Source organism: Crotalus tigris, unplaced genomic scaffold (genome assembly GCF_016545835.1).
Source record: "Crotalus tigris isolate CLP2741 ecotype Arizona unplaced genomic scaffold, ASM1654583v1 scf7180000018691.1937549, whole genome shotgun sequence".
NCBI classification, from domain to species: Eukaryota; Metazoa; Chordata; class Lepidosauria; order Squamata; family Viperidae; genus Crotalus; species Crotalus tigris.
Window position 1 is genome coordinate 1493351 of NW_024097150.1, and position 27942 is coordinate 1521292.

The following is a 27942-nucleotide window of genomic DNA, read 5'->3' on the forward strand; positions in this document are numbered from 1 at the left end:
CGTACGACAGACACCCCCCCCCCCTCAAACTGCAACTGATTTTCAAAGTTATGACAACCATGGTGTTCATTTAATGGCTGTGGTGTCTGATTAATCACTGCCGCAAAAAAGGGCAAAAAAATCAGGTCTGGTCATATGCTGTCTCAACTTATGACTGCAACAACCTATGACTATAATTCAGAGCTTGATTATGGTTGTATGTCAAGAATTACCTGTACACTGATTTTGAGTTGAAGGAAAAATGTGAAATACAAGCTTTTGCTAGCTTTAAAGTTATTTCAAGATCTGATTATGGGACTAGCTGAACCTCTTCTGCCTTTCAGTTTCCTTGATAAATTTTTTTGCATTTGTTGTTCTGGCATGAAAAACTGATTGAGGTTATGAAAGAGGTCAGAGTGGGAGGATATATTTGCTCTTACAAATAAATCTTCCACCCTGAGTTTCTTTCTGTACCTGGCTAGCAGTCTCATAACAGGTATTTTGTTTTCTAATTTTGAAATGCTATTTTGTTGTTGCTGGGTTTGGGGGGGGGGGGAAATAGTCCAGAGGTTGCCAGGACCATGAATAGAAGCAGTGTCTGACACTGAATATAGGTTAGTTTTCAGGCTTACTGTTTCTCTAAGCACCTCTACATAGATGACTTTTTGGAGGTGTTGTCTATTCTGAGAGCAACAGTTGAAGGGTTTGCTTATTTACACCTATGAGAAGTGTTTGATTATGGGTGGCTTTAAGTCAATAGAGGCACAGCCAAGGAATAGTTGCTTTGATCATTCCAAAAATGAATTCAGTCTAGACATCAGGATTGGAAAGCACAATACTTCCTTCCATTTGTCGAAACAGGACACTTCTATGGTGTGTTGAACATCTCAACATTTATTGAGGACCTTCTTCCAATTAAGCAAGTTTATCTGTCTATCTACTCTCTGTCTGTCTAATAATCAAAGTTCCTTGGGCACATGTTAGGGAAAGCATGCAGTCCATTGAATTCCTTCCAACTCTACCTAGGATCATATGACCAAGAGACCAGAGGGCTTAAGCATGGAGCAGACGGTAGCATTCTAACAAATGAAAGCAAATTATTCATGTCTCAGGATAATGTTGCAGGATTCAATCTGGGTCGGTCACCAAGACCAAAGGTTTAGTCTTCTGAGCTTGTGGACTTGTGCTGGAGCCCATCCTCAGGGAACTTCTCTCTACCAAAAATGTGGCATTTTAACACACTGTCCAACTTTCTCTTCTACAGGGGTCCACTGGTAGAATTTTTATGATTTTTTTTTCTCTATAGATCCGACCCATTTGGATAGATCTGACCCATTTTTATACCTGAACTTTCTTTTGCTGGCTCTCCTCCCCCAGCCACATCAAACTTGGTCCCATTCTACTTTGGTGACTTATCTCATTGATAAGCAGAAAGACAGGCCTAAGACCCTTTATTTCTTTTTTTCCCTCAACACTCCTTTAAGTGAAAAGGAATAAAATCTCTCTCCCTCCTATACACACGTGTATACATACACACACATACGTAAATAAAATAGGAATAACACAATACACAATTCTTCATAACGCATTTCTGCTATTTCTTCCTTTAAAATATGTAGAATTTTCTAGAAGTGTTTCTCTGTTTCAAAATATCAGATTAAATATGTAATTAAGATAATACAAAATTCTATCACCATATGTAAAATACTTAAAAGTCTTTAAAAAAATATGAAAGCACCATTTCAGGAAAAGTGAACAGCACTGTTCCCCTGGGGGAATTGCTTTACATTACTTACAGACCAAAAGGAATTCATAAAAGTACCTATACTTTTTCATTTCCTCTATATATACGTATTTAAAAGTCAGTACAACTGAGTTCAAGGGAGTTTAATGTTTATGGGTAAAGAATTGAAGCTTAAGCAGTTCACAAATATATTTCCTATTTTATGTAGTGTTCAAATTACTTTTTCAATCCTGGCAGTAACTTCATAGCATGTGAATATGAATAAGCGCATTCATGCCATAGAACATACACTGTGACCAAACAATAATACTATTTATAGGTACTGGTTTCAAACATTTCACTGAACAGCTTTCTCCTTGTACATATATCTTTTGAACTTTTCTCTTCTCTATTGGTCTTTATTTTTTTGTACTTCTGTACAAAATAAATACTCTGTTATTTTACTTTTTGATAAATATTTACAAATTAAAAATCATTTATTTTAATCTCTAGCGCAGTGGTTCTCAACCTGTGGGTCGGGACCCCATTTGGGGTCGAACGACCATTTCACGGGGGTCGCCAAACGCAGTCCGCCATTTTTTTCCCCCTTTCCTTAGCTGTGCTACTCCTTTTTATTCTATTGGCTTTTGAAAGCCAATAGAATAGACTGTCTTGAATAGAGTCTAATTCTATTGGCTTTCAAAAGCCAATAGGAATTGTCCAGGCTGTCTCTGCCCTGCTGAGCCCGCCAAAAGTCCCATTCTACAAACGGTGCTGCACCAGTTGAGTAGTCCTCGACTTATGACCAGTTGATTAGTCCTCGACTTACGACCAGTTGATTAGTCCTCGACTTACGACCGGTTGGGGGTCGCGGCATTAAAAAGGTTGAGAACCACTGCTCTAGCATTAAGAGATAAGTAGCCACATAATACTTGATGCCAAATTTAATGGTGTACATAGAGGTGTGCACAAACACGATTTAATTTTTTTAATCTATACAAATAATATTATCTAATAGTTTTACATAAAATATGCAGCAAAGAAGACTGACAGTGTGAAAATAAACTTAGTGAATAAATAAAAGCAGTATAAGACCCTAAATTGCTGCAAAAATGTAGAATGCAGATTTTTCTGAAAATTCATGCAATATGTATTTGTCAACTTCAGAGAACTCTAAAGACTTTCTCCTAAATATTCTGGAAAGCATTTTATATGCTTGATGTGCATGTAGCAATTATCTAAGCTAACTGAAAAGGAACAAAGGGGATTCAAGCTTGTTTCACCTCTAGAGATGTACACACCTATGGAAGGCTGACTAACTGATAATCCTAATAATGTCTAAAGAATGTCATGTTTTTGTTTTTTAAACTTTTCATCCACATGTTTTCCTATTACTCAAGTATTATATTATACCCAAAGTTCCTTGTCCATTGAATCATACAATGTTTCACATATTCATTTTCCAAATTTAGTTTCAACAACATTTTATAAACCCTGGCAATAATATGTTCATGATTAAGACATAGTATAATTTCAAATTCACTTTTTGCATATTCAAACCTTAAGCATTTTTTAATCTAAATTAAATCTTCCCCTCAGTTGCAAATATGTAGGCCAATAAAAATATGTCCTTCTAATAGAAACTCTTTTGACTTGAGATTATGTTCATCTTGATTAAAAGATATTATTTGAGCACTAGATCAGTTCACCAATCTGGCCTGGCCATCATTTCTTTTCTAAAAAATGCTTCCTGGTATGCCATCAGAAAAATTTACACCTAACTATAATTTAAAAGAAAATTTCTACAAAATGTTGTATCTAGCATCTGATAAATTATCAAAGATGTATAAAGATATTTCAAATGTATGTAGGAAATTTAATTATAAAGAAGGAACTTTATATCACCGTTGGTGAACTTGTGATAAAGCAAAGAAATATTGGGGCCAGATTCATATTTTAATGCAGAAGATTCTTAAAAGGAATATAAAATTGAAAGCAGAGGTTTTCCCTTTTAGAACTAATGGACAAGGAACTTGAAAAAAAATCTGGAATGTTGTTAGGTATATGCTGACTGCAGTGAGAAGTCTTTATCCACAAAAATGGAAAGATGTATCAATCCTCACAATTGAAGAATGGGTGGAAAAAAGTGAGGGACCTAGCAGAGATAGTCAAATTAGCTGTTTTAATCAAAGAAAAGAACATATCCAGTTTTGGTAATCACTTCTAGACTTTGTGCTCAAGATAGAAAAAAGTGAAATTTTGACTTTGGGATTTGCTGAGTAGATTCATTTGTTGCTGTAGAAATAGCTAGTATTTACTAAGTATGTAAAAGTAAAATATTGAAGCTGTAACTATTGTTTTCATTCAACTGCATTAACACTTCCACCCCCCCTTTCACATTATCCCACACTTCTCTTTTCTCCTTTCCTTTTCCCATTTCCCTACTACCTTGACTTTCATTAGTTTTTAATGTAAAACTCTCCTCCAGCCTGCGAAGCTCACGAGCCCAAAGGGGAAATTGCCATCGCAGCCCATTGGGCGAAGCAGCCATCTCGGTGTGGCGCCCGCGAGCCTCATCCCTGCCGCCCTCCCACACCCATCATCAGCAAACTGGCCAAAGAGAGCAAACACAGCAGCAGCAGCCTTGAGGAGGACATAAGTGTGGCCGGGCGCCCTCTTGGGGAAGCAGAGTTGGGCTGGCTGCATCTACTCAGCCATGCCCACCCAACTACGCCTACCTAGTCATAGCTATCTGGCCACACCCACCCAGCAACTCCTACCTAATTGCAATGATCTGGCCACACCCACCCACCCACGCCCATCTGGCCCTTTAAGGGCAGCCATAATGCTGTTGTGGCCCTCAGTGAAATTGAGTTTGACACCCGTTTTAAATTATGCAGCAGAAGTTCTACCAATGAATTCCAAATAACAAAACAGATGTTTAACCAAGTATTCCTTACTTCATTACAACACTCAATCAATTACAATCAAAGAAGCAAAGCCCTTCACTTTTATTTCATGATAGAAAATATCATTTCCCCATGACTAGCATCTGAAATATATTCAATCTTCCAAATCTGAATCCTGAGTAAAGAATTTGTCATTATTTTATCATCAACTTCTCCTAGAATTGGACCTCACTTGCAAACTTATTTTGAGAAATTTATTGGATGCAACTATTATTTACTTTTCATTTAGCTGAATCAATCTGTTTAGTGACGCACAAGCTTTGAATGACAGGGGTTTTCTCCATCCTCTTGTGTTCATTAATTATAATATTTCTGACTCCCCCAGGAATATTGAATATAGCTGTTTTAGGGATCAACTTGACTTACAACCATACATTTAGTGGCTGTTCGAAGCTACAACAGCACTGAACAATTTTTCACACTTGCGACTGATGCAATATCTTCATGGTCACATGATCAAAATTTTGGGCACCTGCCAACTGGCATGTCTTTATGATAGTTCTACTGTCCTGGGATCATGTGATCATGACTTGTAACCTGCCCAGCCGGCTTCTGACAAGCAATGTTAATGGGGAAAGCCACATTTGCTGAACAATCGATTGATTCACTTAACAACTGGAGTAATTTGCTTAACAACTGTAGTAAAAAAGATCATAAACTGGGACAAAACTCATTCAACAACTACCTTGTTTAGCAATGGAAATTTGAGGCTTAATTGTTGTCGTAAGTTGAAGACTACCTGCACTAACTTGCAAAATCATTCTTGCAAGATAAAACCTATCACAATATTATATCTGTATCTATATCCATCCATCCATCCATCCATCCATCCATCCATCCATCCATCCATCTATCTGGCAGATACAGATGGAAAATAAGCAATGGCATTCTAATGATGACATGTCATGTAAAATTTCTTCTCTTGCAAGGGACAGATGGAAAATAAGCAATGGCATTCTAATGATGACATGTTATGTAAAATTTCTGCTCTTGCAAGGGAGTATGTTCTGCTAGGATACATTGAAAAAAAAGCCTAAGTCAGTTTCTTGGCAAAATACCAGCGTTCAAAAAATAATGTCATTTTTAGCTTAGCTTAGCTTAACTTAAAAAAACTTTTAGCAAAGTAAATAAATATAGCAACAGGAATAAATCTAACCTGATTTTGAAATACCAGTGATATAATAATAGTGTGAGCAGGGGTTTTCATGGGCTTTTAAACATGGTATCTCAGTGCCAAGTGTTGATATATAAATAAAGTTTGGCACATGTATTTTCACTGCACTTCCATAACCTTTTGAAAGCTGTATAAATGGAGGACAACCACTATGGTGAGAAAGTCAATTCCTGGTTAGACAAACTAGAGGAAAAGCTAATCTTGTACTTTGCACTTTCCATGTTCTTTCCACTTTTGGTAGACTACATGTAAATGGAAGGGAGAAAGGGAAATACTGAGATTTTAGTGAAAGGTATAAAAATAATGAATTCGAAGCAAAGATTTGCTTGTGTAAAACTGAACCAATTCAAAATGTTTTGCAGTTCACTTAAAATTTTAAAAAAATAATATTTAAGTGTGGAAAGGTAATTGAATAGATCCAAAGAAAGCATTCTTTTTATTCAAATAGGTGGATGCAATGTAAATATGACAAATAAAGAAACAAACCAGCTTCAGAGTGGTTAAAATACACTAAAATATCAAGAAGAGCAATATCAAGAAACTTTGTTGTATTGGCCAAAAATAAAAAGGAATAACACTAGTATTCATTTAAATAAACAGGTATTGTAGCTTTGCAAAATATTTCTGAAAGACACCAGCTAGGGATAGATAAGCCTGTTACCAAAATGTTAAAAGTGGAAATGCTAGTATCCAAGATGCTTTTACCATTTTGTGCATGTCAGCAAAACTACAGAATGAAAATTACAGAGTGAAAATTAAAAGTTTACTCTGTTAGGAACAAAGCTTTTTTCCCCCTCCATCTTACAAAAAGCTTTTAAGTATATGTTTGAAAAATAGTTCAGCTAAAGTTCTTAACAGATATATCTGGAAAAAAATGTTGACATTGAAAAGGTATAACCGTAAAGATGGCCTTCCACATTTATTTTGTGGATTATCACTGCTGTATCTCTAGTTATTAAAAAAAACCTAAAACCCACATTTCCATTGAAAATAATATTGCATGCTGATCAGATATTCATCCTAATAGGTTTCAAACAGAGTGCTAATGCAAAGAAATAAAGCAGAAGCTCCTCAGAGAGCAGACATGAATTAATTGCTTCAGAGTCAAGCCCTTTAGTTACATTCATTCCCATATATGCAGACACAAACAAAATATGTATCCATCTTACAAAAATATGACAGGAACATGAATTTTACAGGGGAAATTGGATTTTCTAAAATACAAGGGAGCCCTTGAGAAGTTGGGAGGCAGATACAGAGCATACAGTAAACACTGATCCTGCTTTTAAAAATATACAGATATTCAAAATCTATCCTGTTTTTTTTTAAAAAAAACACATTCAAACACTGATTTATTAGGCTAGAAAAGAAAAGAGCTAAAAACATTTTGTTAAATACCTGAGCACCTGTTTACATATGGGGTGTTCTTCATGAATCAGATGTTTGCTGGGGACAAGGTTGAAAGATATGAATGTTTCTATTCATGAACTTTGTTACCTGCTGGAAAAGTGCACTTTGAGAAATAGCTCCACAACAGTGATGGAAGATTTTTTCTTAATTATGTGGTTTTTGAGGAAATACCTTGAACCTTTTTACCTCCAAGGGGATTGGAGTTAGCCATGACCTCTCCTATAGCTTTTACTCAGGATGTCATTGGAGAATACACATCGAAGGAAAGCAAGACCCTTATTTAGAAGTAAGGGGGAGAAGGCTATTTTAATTTGTGGATCAGAGTAGTTATAAACCAAAATAACCAAATACTTATTTTACCACTTGGATGTATATACACGGATTTCAGTGACAAAAATAAAACTAGGGAAAGTAGGGTGTTTAAAGGTAGGAAGAAAATTAATATTCACTATCAGCTTATTCACTTAAAAACAAAATCTACTTGACCATTTGTGTTTCAAAAACACAGTGTTCACAATATTTATTATTATGTGACTCAAAGAGTCCTTCTTTTTATGCTGGAATTTTAACAAATCTCCATCTTTCACTCACATTCTTTGCTCCTCATAAGAGAGAGAAACAAAGGGCTTTGACAGATTGTGCTCCTCCTCAATCTCAACTATGGTGCAGACAAAAACAGAAATGGAAGTAAAGGAAGAAAGATAGTTAATCCACAATGTTTGTCTTTGTTTTCTTTGATCCCATCAGCGGATTTATCTATGATGAAGATGATGATCAGTTGATGAATTGTCTACCCTCTCTTGGCTGCCATCTAGAACTCTGGATTTAGGCAGCAAAGATATAGTCAGTAGACAAGTATTCCTGAAGAGCTGGAGTTTGAAAATGGGATTTAATTGTGGAAATCTAAGTCAGAACTTTACACTAACCAAGGACATAATATAAGGAGTGGAAGTGGGAACACAGGACTTCCCTGGAAACAGCAGTCAAGGAGAAAGGAATTCCCCATCATGCAGGCTACAGAAATACAAGAACTGAGTTGTTTCCATCACATGACCTGAACCAAGGCTGGTCAGTTTCAAGGCTTCACAGTCTCCTTGTTGATCAACCCATTTAAACAAAAAACACAAAAGTAGTTGTCTTTCCTGTAGACCAAAGAAGACTGAAGGGTGGGTAAAAAAGGTGAAGTCTCACAGAAAACCTTCAAAGCCTACTGGAGCCTTAAAACTCCTGCTCAGAGCATGCTTTTAGGACCTCTCCTTGATGCACATCAATGTGCTCTATATAGAATAGAATAAGTTTATTATCACTTTAAATGTACACTAATCAGCATACATTAAAATGGAATTGCGTTGCATTCAGCTCTCAAAAAAATACTATTATCCATATACCTACATACACACACATATACGACACAGAGAAAAATCACAATCTAGTTCGAATGTATACATATACATCACAAAAAAAAAGGATCCTATGAATTTACAAGATGGATAGCATAAGGAACAAAGCTGTTAAAGAATCTAGTAGTACTGCTATAAATACTTCGAAACCTCCTTCCAGAGGGGAGCAACAGAAACAGACTGTGAACTGGGTATGTGGGGATCTCTAACAATGCTCAGAGCTCTAAGCGCTATGTATAAGCAGTATCCTGAATAATGGGAAGTGAGGACACTGAGACACAGTATATGATATGTATTCAGGGAACCATTAACCATTAAGAGCCGAGGTGGCGCAGCAGTTAGAGTGCAGTACTGCAGGCCACTTTAGCTGACTGTGTTCAGCAGGTCAGCAGTTCAAATCTCACCGGCTCAAGGTTGACTCAGCCTTCCATCCTTCCAAGGTAGGTAAAATGAGGACCCAGATTGTTGGGGCAATGTGTGTGTGTGTATATATATATATATATATATATATATATATATATATATACACACACACACACACACACACACACACACACACATATACATATATATATATATATATATACACACACACACACACACACACACATTGCTTACTGGTGTACACCACTTAGAGAGTGCTTGCACTTAAAGCGGTATATAAGTCTCATAAATAAATAATGCAGTGTCCTTACTGTATGGCAAAATGGCTGTGTAGATTTCCCCAGACAGCAAGTGCATAAAGAAGCAAGTGGCCTTGTCCCCCTCCTGTATGTGGTGGCTATAACTGCATGTTTAGTATTATGCTCAAAGACTGAGTGAGATTATGGAGAGTATTAAAACTCATTTACTTTGTATCAACACAGGTTGTATGTATAAACTTAATATGTGGACTTTTCATCCCAATTTAACTTCTCCATATACAAAACACAATGATACAAATGTTGATCATTTTCCAGGGGTTTAGAAGTCAAGATACAGAGATCAAAATATTTTAAATGAAGAGATATGGAAACAGACCTTAAACTACTGTATGTCATTAATTCCCCCCCCCCTTCCAGGATCTATATGTATTGTGAAGAGTTAAGCTAAAATTAAGTTGGCATCAGTGGGACCAAGTGACAACCAGACCTTAATCTGAAAAATCAAGTATGGTACTTATTAAAAAATATCTTCATAGGTAACAAAAATTACCTGTAGCAGGATAACCATCAATCAAATCTATCACAAGACAGGATATTAGAAAGTAATCTAATTGTGATTGAATACAATTTCTATGATTAATTCTAGTCTGGCCAGAAGGCAAATGATGGAAGACATATTATTGGTCTTGGAGACTTAGGGGTCAAGGCCAGGATTAAAGCTTTCTGTTGTGATATCTTTGTACTATATTCTCTCCTGTTTACCTGATAATTCTCAGCCTGAGCAACTGTGTGTACTCCTATGGGAATGGAGTAACAAATCAATAGAAGTGAAAGTAGCAAGTCATCTTTCCTATTCTAGAAGCAGAATTACTAACTGGCACATCCTATTTTGCCTCATGATGGCATCACAGAAAGAACCAGCATCCAAAAGAACCTGTCTACCATGGTTAAACCCACCAACTCTTCTAGTCACATAAATTGATAAAAATATGCATTTTATTTAAGCAGTTCTGTGTGTATTTAGGAAACTAAGGACACTATGTTACTTTTTAAATAGAGAAATGTAGTGCATATGCTATTTAAACTAAAGCCTCAGCATCATAACTGGTTGCAGGTAAACAGATTCCAGAAAACCCCCTATGCTATTAGAAGTTGGCAGGATGTAATAAAAATATCCTTACACTAAATAAAGTGTACGATAAGGAATCGCCCTAAATGACCACTCAAGTTATGTATTTAATGCCAAAAATAAACAAGCCTCTTTTTCATTGTTGATGTTTGGTAAGAGCTTTGTACATAGGATGTAAATAATTATACCTCTTTTAATAAGTATTGCAATGTAGTTTTTTTCCCTCAGAAATCCCACTGAAGTTACTATATCCTGAATTTATTTTCAGGATTGCAACCTTGCAGGACATTCAATAGATTAATCAAAAAAGACATCAATATGTTAAAGCTGATACTAGTAAAACTAGATGGGATTGACACAATCATCCAGCAAAAGCACAATAACTGCTACTTAAAATAAAAATGAGATACTTAACAAACTTCACTTTATCCATAAATGCAAGGTATTAATCAACATAGAGGACAAAGCTGTTATATTTTTGGGGTGTAGGAAACTGTCTCTGTAGATGAGATCTCTGCCAGCTGGGATCCCCTGCCAGGGCTTACAGCTATGCTATGGCTAGCAAATTGCATAGGTGGTCCTTTTTTAGTGACCACAATTGGGACTGACAATTTGTTCATTAAACAAAACAGTCACTAAGTGAAGCCACAACTGTGCTTATGATCTTACTTTAGCTCTCCTTTGCTTTACAGACCTATGCAGGTTGAAAGTGGGCGAACTGGTTATAAAGTTACTTTTTTCATCACCACTGTAACTGTGCACAATCAGTACACAATCACAAACACACACACATACATACACAAACAGTTTAACATTGTTAGGAAGCTTTTAAAACTATCCAATATCTTTTTAGTGTTGGATGGGTTAATGAATGAAATATACATACATACAAACTCATACATACATACACACATATATATATTTACCAAACCTGGCTCATTATGATGTTCAACTAATGGACCTTTAAAATGTTTTTCTGTCGCACAGTATTTTGCTATCACATCATGTCTATTCTACATTAAATAAATTGTCCTGAAAAGCAGCCCATAAATTATTTAAATTATCATAAATGAGCATAAGCAGAAATATGTATAGATAATGTTATTAATATAAATGATGTACTTTATAAATGATTATTTAAATAAAACCATAAAACATGACTTCCAAGTTACTTAAATAGATTTAGAGTATGCTGCTGCACTGATGGAAATTCAGTTGTCACTTGTGAATAAAAGAAGTAGTATTGGATGGCCACTCTCCCCTCTGAATACAGCTGCCAAGAAATACAACAAAAAAGGTCCACTGATTTTCATGTCCTAACTAGCGAGACACTACAAAACAGAGAGCTGGATGAGTCTGATTCTGAGTTCATTCAAACTGGCAATTCCTATGTTTAATCAGAGGCCCTGAGGACATCAATCTGGCCTGTGAAATTCCATTCCTGAAGTTGTGTGCTCCTCGGCTCTCAAGCATGTGGCATATCATGATGGATCCCAAGAATGATGGGATGAATGATGAGGACACCCAAATCACATCCACTTTACCTCAATTTTCCTTAAGCCCAATGTCTTGTATTCCATATGTAATGGATAACAATCCTTACCATTTCCTGCAGCTATTACTGGGAATTGGAGTTTTAATCCAATACATCCAGAAAGCTTTAGGTTGTACTAAGTAATATGGGCAGGGAAAGGGCTAAGCTTGACATAATTAAGAAATAAAAGATGATTTAAGAATAGAATCTTCTTATCTGCTTGCTAAACATAGCTTTGTTAAGCTAGGATTTTTAAAAAATCTGCATTTTTGATCAAGTATTCAAATAAGAAAAAAGGGGAGAGGGAGTGCATTTTCTAAAGCAAATAGTTATTACCAATAGCAAGCAGCAATACAAATAGTATCATAACTGATGTACAAACCTTACAAAAAAAATGGGGTCATATACAAGATTCATTTCAGGATAGGAAGGAAGAAATGAAGTCAACATGGGTCAACATGGTTCTGTGTACTTTTGTCTTGACCAAATGCATGTACATAAAAACTATTGACTTTTTTGTGTTTAATTTGCTGTGAGAAATCTGTCAGAAATTTTTTAAAATAAAAAGCAGGAACACATGAAGCATTGACAGCCAGTCCCTTCAGCTGCTGTGGATACACAGGACAAGTGTGGTGTGTGGGTTCTGCACTTATAGTATGATTGTTCCAATGTATTATAAACAATAAATCAAAGATCAAGAAGATTGAACAGACCCTTGATCCTTCAACAGGCTTCCACTCATGCTCATAAATGGATTTTCTACCTAGTTAGATCCATGTACCTGATATACAGCGAATGGAATATGGAGATTATAGTTGGATTAAAGCACAGAGCAAATATGACTTCCAGATAAAGTGGAGCAGGAAGCTGTTTCAAGTAGAATAAGCAGACTTCTTGTGCTACTCATAGGCTGAACTAATTGTATACTTTGCCTGGCTTTGTGAGGTGATATAGTGTGACTTGTTCCTGGACTGAGGGGGCCCTGCTCAGAATTCATGCCTTAGTCACCTCCTAAATGGATTTACTACAATGTGCTTTACATGGAGCTGTCGTTGAAGAGTATTTTGAGGCTACAGCAGGTGCAAACTGTGGTGGTATGGGAGGTTAGAGTGCTGGTCATTTGGTATATATGATACCTCTGTTCCATGAACAGCAATGGCTGCTGGTATGCTTCTGGGTACAATTCAAGACACTGGTGGTTTTCTTTAAAGCCCTTCATAGTTTGGAGCTGGGTTTCTTATGGGACTGTCTCTCCCCACTGCTGTTTACCCATCCTGTTAGATCTGGCAGGAGAAACATGTTCTGTCTGTCTGCTGGAGTGCCGTCTCTTGGGTTCGAGGGAGAGAACCTTTTCTGCCATAGTGCCACCTTCTGGCACATCATCCCCTCAGAAATTAGGTTTGCCCTGATCCTGCTGGCCTTTTGTAGGGCTCTAAAAAAACTGGCTTTGCCACTGAACCTGGGGCCCTGATAGAATGGGTGAGTCCGTGTCATGAGTTATTTGAGCGCTTATGAGTCTCCTTGGCTGCTATTTTTATGTCATTTTTGTTTTTTAATATTTGTGGGCAGTTTGCTGTTTTTTTATTGTTGAGGTGCCCAGAGTCATATAGATAGGGTAGGCAGCTTATAAACGTACTAAAGAAATAAATACAGTTAATGTATAATGCAATCACACTGAGGAAAAATAAATGCCTACTATAAAATAACTCATAGTTGAACAATCAATATACATGAGGCCTCTTGGACAGAGATGAATATACCTTTCTAACCTTTCTATGTTCTGAAAACAAGGGCTTTCAAATTATACCACCAATACTGAACATTCAAATCTGGAACACAGCCTTATAGATACTTACAGAATATTTATAGAGTTATGGAAATCCAAATATTCAAAGGGGCGTGAGCCCGCTTTCTCCAACAAAGAAGGCTGCTTTATCAAGCATGGAGAACATCATGGTATGCATTAGAGTAGGACACAGTTACTCGATTGTAGAATATATTTACTAGGGCAGCATATGAAAAAGGGGCTTTGCAAAACCTATTAGCAAAGCCATGCAACGTCTTTCTCAAAGCGTTAAAGAATCCGCTGCTTCTTTCATTTGGGAATGTGACATCCCAAAACATGTACAAATTGCACGGATGCTTTGTCAAGTCAGGGAAGAGTTTGTGACACATCAGTGTGATGCTTCTTTCCTCATTGGCCTTCCTGCTGCATGGCTGTTTCGAAGGCTCTCCTTTGTTGGCTCCCTTTGTAAAAGCATGCACACTGCTTTGCTAAAAGTTTCAGAGTCAGTATTATCTATACATGCACACACCTGCATTGATAGCCAGGGACAGTTTGAAAGAGGCTGTGTAAGCCTTTTAAAGTGTACTGCTAGTTAAATGCATCAAAAAGGAGTGATTCACTTGTGCCAACAGAGTTTCTGAAATACTCTACCTCTTCCAAATACTTTATTTGATAAATAAATAATAAAATGCTTTATACAATCTAATAGCTGCACCCCTCTGCTTAATTTTTTCTTCTGTTTCAATCACTGGGAATTTGGGGCTTGGACAACTTATTCTGGTAGAATGTATCATTTCCTATTTAAAAACATGTACGGAGCAAAAAATCTTCTAACAGAAAAGCAAGAAACTGCCTATTTCAATAGGACAAACAAGTCCTTACATTCCCACAATTCTGCAATGTTCCATTTTTAATGCAAAAAAAAAATATCCCATTTTTTGAATGAATTACTAATAGGAGAAGGGAGAAACAGAGAAAACCATTTTTTTTTTCAAAAAACTGGGGAAAGGAAACATGAAAATGGATGAATTAGGTGTAGACAACCTACATTAAAAAAATACAAGCTACAGGTAGTCCTTGACTTACAACAGTTCATTTAGTGAATGTTCAAAGTTAAACGGCACTGAAAAAAGTGGCTTATGACCTTTTTTCACAGTTACGACCATTGAAGCATCTCCATGATCTTGTGATTAAAATTCAGAAGTTTGGCAACTGGTTCATACTGATGACTGTTGCTATGTCCCAAGATCACGTGATTACCTCTTACAAGATTCACTTGATAACCAGATTACTAACTTATCAACTGCAGTGATTCTCTTAAAAATTGTAGCAAGGAAGGTTGTAAAATGGGGTAAAACTCACTTAACAAATGTCTCACATAACAATATAAATTTTGGGCTCAATTGTGGTCGTAAGTCAAGGATTGCCTGTAGTCTTTACAAGATTGGTGGAACCTTTGTCATACTTTACTTGCTGGAATATCCGCCACCCCCCCACAGATAATAACCTAGTTCTGGCATAGTTATTCATTCTTTTCTTCGTTTGCTGCAGAGGAAGGATAAATTTAAATTAAACCCCAGAGGTGCTTGCTGAAGATAAGTTCCCAACCCCTTCTCAGTTTTAGTACAATTAAAGTAAATTCATGAATGGAGATTGGCATCCCAAATAATAATAATAATAGAAACCCAGCCTGACACAACATGTTTGGTCAAGAAAACTTTCCACCATAATTAGCATTTTCTTGGTTTAAGGGTGGAGCTACCACACAGTGCAACTTTAACACAGAAGGCACAAACAGTATAAAATGACTCAGGATGTTCCTTGAAATAACAACTTCTGCTCTGCACACCTGTAGTGGAAGGACTCATGAGCCAAGATTGCTCCATTACACATTTCTAATTCTACAACATGCTGGTATGCTACAATTCTATCTGGCTTGGCTTCCAAGATCTCTAAGTGCAACAGAATTTTTATTCATGTGCTCACTAATGGCACTTGAGAATATTCTAATTAGAGTTAGTGCAGAAGGCTTACGTCTGCATGAGTTGCTAACTGGGCTTGCTTTCTGAAACAGGGGGAGCCAGATTCTGCTTTTGGAAACTTCAGTGGGTTTATATAGGCACAGGACTGGCAGCTATGTAATTTTCTCCTCTTTTTCTTTCTGAATATATTTGCATACTGGGGTATTATGCAGTTCATATTGAACATGCAACAAAATATAACTAGATCTCTGATGCTTACTATGCCTACATTTAAAAAAGAATTATTTAAAGCCTATACTCCAATGAGCTGCATTGAGGCAGAATGTTTATGTATTTACTTCAACTTTGTAGGGATAGAAAGAATCCAAAGCTCAATTCTCCAAATATGTACACAAATACCATTTTTTTTTTACTTCCTTCGATGAAGAGTGGATTTAGGAATATGAAGTTACACCTATCCTTTCTGTTGATGCTGCTTTCCATGAACATAGTCTGGGGTGATGAACACTTTTATCCTGAACGACATCAGAAACAATCGAGTGCACCAATCAAAGGACTACCTTTTCTGCCTTTCAGCGTAAAAAGTCCTGGTAAGTAATTGTTTTGCTTCTTAAAGTATGAATTTGTTAAGAATGTTGGTTCTTAAGTATCAACCAAGATACTTGCTATTCCATAAATGTTGTTTTGAGAGACAAAAAGTATTGGCTTGGTAAAAGGTAAACCACTCTTGTTCTTTTTCAGATACTTACCTCAATTATTACTATAAAACTGAATACAGAAGAATAACTGCAGGGAATTAGCACATGGGACATTATAATGCTTGAATGCTCTGTCTATAAACTTTTCTGGACCATGCATAGAAAACTAAATTGTTAAAGAAACCACTTCGATGCACTGTCTTTCCATGAGAAAGATTTCAATTGTAAGGAACTGTTTAAATACACATGCCACCAAATATTTTAAAGTAGTTCATCCCAGAGAGATAGATGGGGGTGCTTTTTCAAAACTCACTATTTTATTTATTAGACTTTCATCCCATCTTGATTACTTTATAAATAACTCAAGGTGATGAACATGCCTAATATTCGTTCCTCCTCGCCATTTTTCCCCACAACAACCCTATGAGGTCGATTGAGCTGAGAGAGAGAAACTGGCCAAAGTCACCTAGCCAAATTTCATGCCTAAAGAAGAACTAGAACTCCCAGTATGGTGGTTTCTAGGCCAGCAACTTTACCACTATCCAAAACTAGCTCTTCAGATTTGTGATCAGATGTTTAACTGATGCATTGATGAAAGACTAGAAAGCAACACAGAACACATTCTAAGGTGTTCCAATTGTGATTTTAAAACACCTTCTCCAGACTATACTTTTGCGGTCTAATATTCAAAAGGCTCAAGGCAAAACAGGGAAAATGCAAACTGAAATCATTTGTTTTCACTTCCTTTCTTTCTCAAAACATAACAATTACAATATAAATGATGTGCCAACAGCAACAAGTGCATGGAAATACTATCAGTAGCACCCATCACTAAAACTAAGCTCTGAGATTTGTCGCAATGATTTTGTTATCCATCCCACTTCAAAAGACCAGCTAACAGTAAAATGGAAAATAAGATACGTTTCTTAGCATGATACTAAGATTTGAAGTAAAAGTTCAAAATATATATTTTCTCCTGTTAAGACAGGCTCATTGACAGCAGAATACCTAACGTGACCACTAGGTGGGCAACCTTCTAGGAAACAAGTAGACAGCCTGTGGCCCTCCAAAGCAGAGGTCCCCAACCTTTTGGGCACCAGGGATCGGTTCCATGGAGAGAGTTTTTTTCATGGACCAGAAGGGGTATGGTTTTGTGTGCTGCCTGCATCCCGCGGATAAGGCTTTGCTTGTTTGTGCGGCCTGGTTGCTGGCATGCTGCAGACTGGTACTGGTCCACGGACCGGGGGTTGGGGACCCCTGCTCCAAAGGATGATGAATTGCAAGTCCTATCATCTTTGGATTTAATAGAAACTGAAGATCAATAATATCTGGCAACTTTACCATACGGACTTCTCTATTGTCCTGTCCTGCCATTCATGCATGGATTTAGCTTTCGATTCATTTAGGTAATACTATTTAGGAATAGTACAAAGAAATCCAAGAGGATTTATTTTAAATGCAAAATCCAAGAACTTCATTCAGTTCAATGGAAATATAAAGCCTTTAATGAGAAGTTATGGTGAGGCTGAAATTTCGCATTTCATAGTAGTAACAGGAATATCAGACAAGAAATCTTTTTTTTTCTGAAAAAGTTCCAACTTCAGATTTTATTATATGTTCTAACTTTGATGCAGAAGTTCATTTGTTAGATGGATTTTAAAATGCTAACATATGCTTCAAATTTAAGCCAGTGTAATATTAGCTGATGAAAGTTAAATTTTTCTTTTTTATATATATTCCATTTTTGTTTTTAGGGTTTGGTTAGCAATCAGGGTAGGAAGGAGTAGCATTAATCAAATAAATAGTTCTATCATCACAATCAACACCACCACCATAGGTGAGGAACTTGTAGCTCTCTGGATACATCCATTACAATTTTTATCCTTTCTTGCCATTATATCACGTTAACTGAGGGTACTAAGAATTGTAGTGTCTAGAGGATGCTAGATAATATGGCAGACTTACAAGAAAGGAACTATTCTGAAATACCCAGTAGTGAAATTACAGAACATGAGGTATTTAAAAAGCTTTTTAATTACAGGTAATTCTCAGATTTCTTTGTAGGATGCTATAAAGATTAACATTGCAGTAAGACTTTTGCAATCACTCTTCCTTACATTCCTTGCTTGGTTCAAAATTATCTTAAGTAAGATATACTGCACAATTCATAGCAAAAGTGTTAATTAACAGGAAGGTAAAACCAAGTCAGGAATCTAACAGAACTGGCTACATTTTTCTAAGTTAAATGGATTTTTGTCCAGATTCTTAAACTGCAATTCCATACTGACTTATAACTCTTGCCATTTTAAGGGAATTAAAGCTTAAAACAAAATATTAAGGTTTAAACTTATGCATTTCTAATATGGTTATGCAGGAGTCTACTTTGAAAGAAAGACGGTTGAGAAAGTGATGCATAATCCTTGGGCTGGAAACCATGCCTTGCTTGATTTAATAATTGTCTTCCACACTGGCAGGGGAAAATGAGAACGCATTGCACCAGAATGCTGGCTAGGGAATTCTGGGAGTTAAAGTCCACCCATCTTAACGTTGCCAAGTTTGAAAAACATGAACTAAACCATGACAAGGAGGGTAAGGATCTCCCAGTGCAGCTCCTCTCAGCATAGCACAGTGGTTCTCAACCTGTGGGTCGGGACCCCATTTGGGGTTGAACGACCATTTCACGGGGGTCGCCAAACAACGCAGTCCGCCATTTTTCCCTTTTTCCTTAGCTGTGCTACTCCCTTTTATTCTATTGGCTTTTGAAAGCCAATAGAATAGACTGTCTTGAATAGAGTCTAATTCTATTGGCTTTCAAAAGCCAATAGGAATTGTCCAGGCTGTCTCTGCCCTGCTGAGCCCGCCAAAAGTCCCATTCTGCAAACGGTGCTGCACCAGTTGAGTAGTCCTCGACTTACAACCGGTTGAGTAGTCCTCGACTTACGACCGGTTGGGGGGGTCGCAGCATTAAAAAGGTTGAGAACCACTGGCATAGCACTAATCTCAAGAAAGCCTCAATTTCTCCAATGGAGAAGAGCCAACAGTGACTCCTCCCAGAGATGTGTTTCTCCTCTGCAGGCAAAGATTTGCTCCTGTCTGCTAGAGACAGCAGGACTTGATCTAGTGAGCTTAAGTTAAGGGAGCACTAATTTCAGTTTAATATTATTTGGGATGCTTCTAATTCACATAGTTACTTAGTTCCTTTCTAAAGGAAGTAGCGGCTTTTAATGCCTGAGCATCCGATACTATACTAATACAAGCTATGCGAATAGGGCTGATACTCAGCAACTGGTTGCATCCTGAAACAACATTCCCACAATGACATCCTCTCCACCCTTTTTATACAAATAAGGATTTCCATGCAGCTTTACTTGTATACTTGGGTCATTCAGGCTCGTTGATTCTAATATAAAGACTGGCAATTACTTTTAAAATGATTTTTCCAGAATAAAATGTAACTCAGGGATTAACAGACCAGCGAAACACTGTGGACATAGTATACTTAGATTTCAGTAAGGCATTCAACAAAGTAGACCACAATCTACTGCTTGGTAAGCTAGAAAAAGGTGGAATATATAACATCACCATCAGATGGATTTGTAGCTGGCTGACAAACCATACTCAACGGGTAGTCCTCAATCGTACTACATCCACATGGGGAGAAGTAAGCAGTAGGGTACTACAAGGCTCTGTCTTAGGCCCAGTACTCTTCAATATCTTAATCAATGACTTAGATGACGGAATAGAAGGGGAACTCATCAAATTTGCAGATGATACCAAACTGGCAGGAATAGCCAACATCCCAGAAGACAAGCTCAGGATTGAAAAAGATCTTGACAAATTGGAACAATGGTCCCTATCCAACAAAATAAGTTTTAATGTGGAGAAAAGCAAAGTTTTACATTTATGTAGGAAAAATCAAAGATATAAGTACAGATTAGGTGAGACCTGGCTCAAAAACAGTAAATGTGAGAGGGATCTTGGAGTCCTAGTGGACAATGTGCAGCAACAGCCCAAAAAGCTAATAACATCCTGGATTGCATAAACAGAGACATAGAATCAAGATCACGTGAAGTACTAGTACCGCTTTATAAAACCCTAGTGAGACCACACCTGGAATACTGTAACCAATTTTGATCACCATACTACAAAAAAGATGTTGAGACCTTGGAAAAAGTTCAGAGAAGAGCAACTAAGATGATCCAAGGCCTGGAGACTAAACATATGAAGAATGGCTGCAGGACTTGGGTTTGGCTAGTCTAAAGAAAAGAAGAAACAGGGGAGACATGATAGCAGTATTCCAGTATTTGAGAGGCTGCTACAAAGAAGAGGGCGTCAAACTATTCTCCAAAGCACCAGAGGGCTTTGGAAACTGATCAAAAAGAGAAGCAATCTGGAATTAAGGAGAAAGTTCCTAACAGTGAGGACAATTAACCAGTGGAACAGGTTACCCTCAGAAATCGTGGGTGCTTTATCACTGGAGGTTTTTAAGAAGAGACTGGACAGGTTCTCCTGCTTGACTGTGGGGCTGAACTAGAAGACCTCCAAGGTCCCTTCCAGCTCTATTCTATTCTAATAAGCTTATTAAAGATCACAGATACTCTGAACAAGTAAACTGAGTAATGTTAAAATCATTTTTCAAGTTTTAAATCAGGGGTATCCAATCTTGGCAACTTTAAGATTGTGGATTTCAATTCCCAGAATTCTCCAATATGGATGGCTAGGGAATTCTGGGAGTAGAAGTCCACAGATTTTAAAGTTGCCAAGGTTGGACACCCCTGTTTTAGATGCTAGGCTTCCTACTGAACTTAATGGCTTTTACGTATTTGTGGATATGCTAAATGTGGACATAGGAAAAATTTTAACCCGTTCAATGAAGTACTGACAGCCATATTATAACTTTCATAGGTTCATGGGATTTTTTGTGCAGTTCCTGGAAATGATTTTCACAAGGCATTTTGGATACAAGTTAAAAGAAGACCAAGTAGATTTACTAAAAGCACACAAAAGTAAACCTATTTCCCTAAAACACTTATTTAAAACTTGCAAGAATGGATTAGCTCTTCCCAATGACAAACTGACAAAGATGTGAAAAATGTGTATGCAGCTTTGCTATTTTGTCGTCAGCTCAAAGAAGATTTATCAAGAGAATACATCTTAGTCATTCCTAACATAAATAGTGAAGCAATTACACAAACCCCTTAAGACAGCTACAAACTTTTATAACATAAATCATTTTACTTACTTGGGTTTGTTATTGCTACTCCCTTCTGTTAGGTTTGCCAAACATGATTCCAGTACTCTGGAGTGGTCTCTGGCAAAACATTTGCTCAAAACTTTCCATTGTATCCAAACAGATGCCTTCACTAACTACTAAGTAGTTCTTTTCTTTTAGAAAAGTTCTTTATGTTAATGTCAATGCACAATTTGAAATTGGGCATTGGAGAAACATAGCTTCATACCCAACCTGAAACTTTCCATGTCTGTTAAGATGACAACTCCCAGAATTCTAGTGACTATGAATTTTGGATACAGTAATCCAATAACATAGAAGGCATCTGGTTGGGAAAGCTGGTTTAAATTATTAAAAACGTAATATAATCTTGAGATCAAATCTAACACACACACACACACACACACACACACACACAGAGAGAGATATGTATGTGTGTGTATATATATATATGTGTGTGTATGTATGTATGCATGTATATTATATGTATATGTATATATATATACACATATACATACATACATACATACATATACACACACGTACATACACAAACTTGATACATACATACATGTACATACATTTATGTAGAAGGTCCCTTATAGATTCTGTATTTCTCTGCAAGGAGATAACATTCCTTTGTTTTCTATGGCTTCTACGTGGTTGCATGGCTCCCTCTACTGGTTTAAAAATACCCAAAAAAACCTGCATTAATATTAGAAACTTAAACATAAACACACCGAAGTTCCTGTTCCAAAACCAGGTAAGAGTAGCCCATTCTGAATTTTTTTCTCTCTTTTAAATAATAGAATAAATTACTTTTCAGAGGCTGCATTAAAACACAAGGATCATGTTCAACTCACTGAATGCCACTTTTAGGAAAGGTGACCTATGACTTTGGATCACTCATTCTCTATCAGCCCAACCCATCTCAGAGGGTTTTTGTCGGGAAAATAGGACAAGGGAAATGAGAAGCACTACATCCATAATCTGCTGGAATATGCATCTAGTAAATAAAAAATAATAATATGTACACTTTTACTTTCACTTGAGCTTTGCAAGTGAATTTGAACAGGATTGTTCTCTTAGAAACTGGCTCTGCCCTTCAGCAGGATGTTTCAAATGCTGGAGAAGAAAGGACGGTAGATTGGGTCTCAGAAATTCTTGGACAACTAACACATTAACTAGTCTATCCCTGCCCTTTTCCCGGATAAACCACATCTCCTTCCTTTCTACCTAATGGAAATATCATTGCGAGGCCAGGTACAGGTAGTCTTTGAGTTACAACCATAAAAGGAGCCTGCCCATCACAGTCGCAAGTTGTGATGGTCAATTTTTGTGGCACTCATTATGTGAATCACCATGTTCATTAAGCAAAACAAGGGTTCGCTATGGGTACAATTTTGCTTAAAGCCAGAAGGAAATAAATTTAATAAATATATGCTGATTTTTGGCAAAACCACCATTTTAAAATGTGGTCATGTGGTAGCCGGATGCTGCAAACGGCAGTAAATGCGGCCTGATTGGCAGGCGACGGAAGTACAGTCACATCACGGCACAGGAGGGTGACCATCAGATTTCTGAATCCGGATTGTAAGTACCCCCACAGATAGATTTGTGAACTTCAAAGAATTGCTAAGCGACCAGTCGTAATTTGAGGACTATCTACGTGGGAATGAAAATAATATTTTCATATCAGGTGCCATATGCTAAATAAATAAATAAATAAGTGATGTCAGGCAATTCATTCTCCTGAGACACAGCTACACTTATCTGTTCTGCCTAGGCTTTGTATGATTTAACTTCTTCAGTTAATGGGATCACACTCATTCAGACAATCAAGGCACTTGTGAAACAGGCCTTCTTTCTCTATATCAGAAAAATGTAGACAGGTTTAGAAGAAACAGAGATTCAGACTCTTACACTTTCTCTGCTTCTGTGACTCTGACTCCAAACATCTCAAGTGCAAAGAGAAAGGTGCTCATCAAATATCTACAAGGAACACAGTACCTGTGACTGACAATTCTGGAAATGGTCCTTTACCAACAGATTTGTGTTGTTTTATGTTTTATCACAAAAAATGAACTTTACTGTAGTGATTTTCTTTCTTATGAGAAAGTACTGCAGGTTCCAAAATACAAACAGTCCATTAAAATCATGACTAGGAAGCAACCGTCAGCTTTGCCATATGTAAAGATTTTGAAATTTCACGCACATTAAAGCCAATGAGCTGCTTTCAGTTTGTGTTCATGGAATCTTCATCACACTTTCACTATTTAGCTTCTTTTTTTTGCTAGCTATTAAAATGCAACTGTGCTTTTGTTTTCTAAGGTCAAAAATTATTCAACAGATGTAAACAAGTTGCTTGAAAGGATTTCCCCCCCCCCTTCCTTCCTTCCTTCCTTCCTTCCTTCCTTCCTTCCTTCCTTCCTTCCTTCCTTTCCTTCCTTCTTTTCCTTCCTTCCTCCCTTGCTTCCCAAATGACTCACAATAAAAGATAAACAAATGATCACATTATAAGAAATGACTGTAACTGAACTATGTGTTAAGTGGCATAAGGTTTTTTTTAATAGACATTGTTAGAAACATGTAAAATGTCTGGAGGTACGTCTACCTGCCCTTCTGAACCATTTAATTCCTATGGGATATTAACTGTCTTAATGTTGTTTTAGTTTCACAGGCAAGGGGAGAACCAGGCCCTCAAGGCCCAGCAGGCCATCCTGGCCCTAGAGGCTTCCCAGGACCTCCAGGAGAGCCAGGAAAACCAAGCTATGGAAGCCAAGGGCCTCCAGGACCTGCAGGACCCCCAGGACTTTCAGCGGTGGGAAAGCCAGGCACCCCAGGCTTGCCAGGAAGACCAGGAGACAAAGGATTCCCTGGTGAAAAAGGAAGCATGGGGTCTGCTGGTCTTCCAGGGCTAAGAGGTCCCCCGGGAGCCCCTGGTCCTGCAGGAATTTCTATGGCGGGGAAGCAAGGACTTCCAGGACCCCAAGGACTAAGAGGCATCCCTGGGGAAAAAGGTGTCCCGGGTGCTCCTGGTATCAAAGGGCAAAAGGGAGAAAGCGGGTATGGGGTTCCAGGTCGTCCAGGGGATAAAGGCCTGCCAGGGCCACAGGGGCCTCCAGGACAAGCAGGGATAGGAAGGCCTGGGGAAAGGGGGTTTCCAGGGCAACCAGGTGTTAAAGGGGACAAGGGTTTACCAGGCTTACCAGGACCAGTTGGACTTCCAGGTCCCCAGGGCTCTCCCGGGAGACCTGGGATGCCTGGAAAAGGACTCCCTGGCTCCAGTGGATCACCTGGCCTCCCAGGATCCCCTGGGGCAAAAGGACATCCAGGTCCTCCAGGCTCAACTGGGCCCTCTGGTCTCCCAGGATTTGGAAAACCTGGACTGCCAGGGATGAAGGGAAATAGGGGGCCTGAAGGATTCCCTGGTAGTCCAGGACTCAAGGGAGAACAAGGCCCAGCTGGTATCCCTGGAAGGCCTGGACCAGTCGGGCCACCTGGAGAAACAGGTCCTCGAGGGCTGAGAGGTGGCACTGGTGCAAGTGGCAGACCTGGGCTCAAAGGGGAAAGAGGTCCAACTGGTCCATCAGGATTACCGGGGATTAAGGGAGATAGAGGCCTGCCAGGATTGGAAGGCAGATCAGGGAAGCCAGGATTTTCTGGATCCAAAGGCTTTCCAGGTGTGGCAGGACCCAAAGGAGATCCAGGCCCCGCTGGGCCATCTGGTTTACCTGGACCAATGGGCTCACCAGGACCTAAAGGTGCAGCAGGAATCAGTGGTGGGCCAGGTCCTAGAGGATCACCTGGAATACCTGGTATAAGGGGACCAGTTGGCCCTTCAGGTATTCCAGGACTCCGTGGCAGCAAAGGGGATCCAGGTGCACCGGGATTACCAGGTCCAGCTGGAATTTCATCAAAAGGTACAGATGGACCTATGGGACCAGCTGGACCTCCAGGTTCCAAAGGCCACCCTGGAGAGCCTGGCTTGCCAGGCCCTCCTGGCCCCCCTGGTCCTTCAGGGCAAGCCCTGGCAGGAGTGCCAGTTATAAAATCTGGTGCCACTCAAGGTCTCACTGGCCAGCCGGTGTCCGCTTTCACTGCCATTCTCTCCAAAGCCTACCCTGCATCTGCTACTCCTATCCGATTTGATATAATTTTGTACAACAAGCAACAACACTATGACCCCAGATCAGGCATCTTCACCTGCAGGATACCAGGGCTTTACTACTTTGCTTATCATGTTCATGTCAAAGGCACGCATGTTTGGGTGGGCCTGTACAAGAATGGCTCACCCATCATGTACACATTTGATGAGTACAAGAAAGGGTACCTTGATCAGGCTTCTGGTAGTGCAGTGGTTGATCTCATGGAAAATGATCAAGTCTGGTTACAGCTGCCCAACAATGACACAAATGGCCTTTATTCTTCAGAATATGTCCATTCCTCTTTCTCAGGTTTCTTATTTGCACAAATGTAATATTCAGCACAACAGAAACACGCATCCAGGTATATGTGTATGTAGTTCTACATATACAATGGAATTAACAAAATTAACATTACATTTCTAAAGTTCATAATTTAAAAAAAAATAAAAAAAATTATTCACAAGGTACAATCATTCTATATGGCAACACTGAGAAATGCATTTTACTTGCCCACATACTGAAAAGCTAATTAAGATGATTTCTACCAAGATTATCCCCCCCCCCCAAAAGGCACCACTATCAAAATCTCCTTTCACAGATGTGTTGGGCTGTAATACCACCAATACAAACAAATGTGCAATACGTAGCTTTAAAAAACTGATCAGAAAAGGCAAGAAATGCAATATATTCTGTTAATTCTATAACTAAACATTTTCAATGAAATATTTGCATCACAAAATGAATCCAGGTGAGCATCTGAAGTGTCCAAATGTGCAAGTACTAGTAATAGGTGATCACATTCACTGTAGATATTTAATACTAAATTGACAGTATTATAATCCTCAGAAAATATTTCAAATGAGTACTCTTCACAGAATGTCTGTTTACATACAACTTTCAGAGAATGATAGAACTACGAAAGCTAGGAAAACATTTTAAGCTGCTTTAACCTTATGGAGTGTGTACAATTAATAACTAATTGTACCACTGTGCAGTCAGTCTACATTTTATTAATATTACATCCCACAGCAACATTTTGATTCCAAACCATTTGCACAAAGTCAATATAAATGGCCTGTACTGTGTTCTTTTAAAACCAGCATTCTACAGTTTGTTCTAAAAATGTCTAGTTCTATCTGTCCATTTTGATTAAAAAAATTATAAATAAAAAGTGAAACATTTCTTTCAGTTTCTCTGATCATTTAATGAATTTAGTGAAAAAGCAGTGTTATTATCCTAAATGCTTATTTTGAGAAAGTAAAGTCTTCTAGGTCTAATTCTGTCAATTATTTTTACGGTATTGTAGTGTTTACTTTACGTTCCTCTGGGAATTTCTGAATACAGGTTGTAACAGGTTTAATACATACATACATTTATTTATTTATTTATTTATGAGACTTATATACCGCTTTTAAGTTCAAGCACTCTCTAAGCGGTGTACACCAGTAAGCAATGTATATATATATTTACATTGCCCCCAACAATCTGGGTCCTCATTTTACCTACCCCGGAAGGATGGAAGGCTGAGTCAACCTTGAGCCGGTGAGATTTGAACCGCTAACCTGCTGAACACAGTCAGCTAAAGTGGCCTGCAGTACTGCACTCTAACTGCTGCGCCACCTCGGCTCTTTTACATATGTAAGTGTTCAGTCTTGTGCTGGATTCATATTATGTAAAGTTAAGGACAGGAGATGAATATTTACAAAAGCAGGGATAAAAGTGAGAAAATGTGTAACAGTTTCATGTTGTATGTTTTTCATATGGCTCATCCCCTAATGCCTTCAAAAACATCTCTCAACCTACCACTTAAACCAAATTTTCCAGCGTTAGCCTTGCAAGGTTGTCCAGATAAGAACTATGAGTACTAGCTCCATTTTTACTGTAAGGTTACATTACCAGAAGGTTATATGAGGTTACATTAACAGAAACTTGCAATGTATCATTCACGCTAACTATCCCCAAGACTAGGGAAGGTCCCTTCCCAGATATTTTTCTTCTTTGGACTCAAAGTTCTCTGATCAGACCATTATCTAGGCCAGGGGAGGCAACGTTGGCTCTTTTATGACTCGTGGACTTCAACTCCCAGAATTCCTGAGCTAGCCTGGCTCAGGAATTCTGGGGGTTGAAGTCCATGAG

General features: G+C 38.1%; 2 protein-coding genes across 9 annotated transcripts in view; one reads left to right on the forward strand and one right to left on the reverse strand.

The window, feature by feature from the left end:
* The window catches only part of NT5DC1 (5'-nucleotidase domain containing 1), an 86971-nt gene that overhangs the window by 48937 nt on the left and 10092 nt on the right, over window positions 1-27942 (reverse strand). The gene's annotated exons all lie outside the window — the stretch shown is intronic.
* On the forward strand, window positions 446-26988 carry COL10A1 (collagen type X alpha 1 chain). Of its 3 annotated transcripts, none has more exons than XM_039355511.1 (3): window positions 446-475; window positions 16158-16320; window positions 24331-26988. In XM_039355511.1, the coding sequence occupies exons 2-3, from the start codon at window positions 16173-16175 to the stop codon at window positions 26136-26138; spliced, it is 1956 nt and encodes a 651-aa protein (XP_039211445.1). In that variant the 5' UTR covers window positions 446-475; window positions 16158-16172; the 3' UTR covers window positions 26139-26988. The 3 variants fall into 3 exon arrangements, with proteins under 3 accessions (XP_039211445.1, XP_039211447.1, XP_039211444.1); XM_039355513.1 differs by lacking the exon at window positions 446-475 and adding an exon at window positions 12581-13441; XM_039355510.1 differs by lacking the exon at window positions 446-475 and adding an exon at window positions 15064-15662.

What these genes read in the sequence shown, in the direction of transcription:
- COL10A1 (XM_039355510.1), top strand. An exon ending in TTTCAGCGTAAAAAGTCCTG is followed by an intron (nt 16,321 to 24,330) that starts GTAAGTAATTGT and finishes ATGTTGTTTTAG; the next exon opens with TTTCACAGGCAAGGGGAGAA.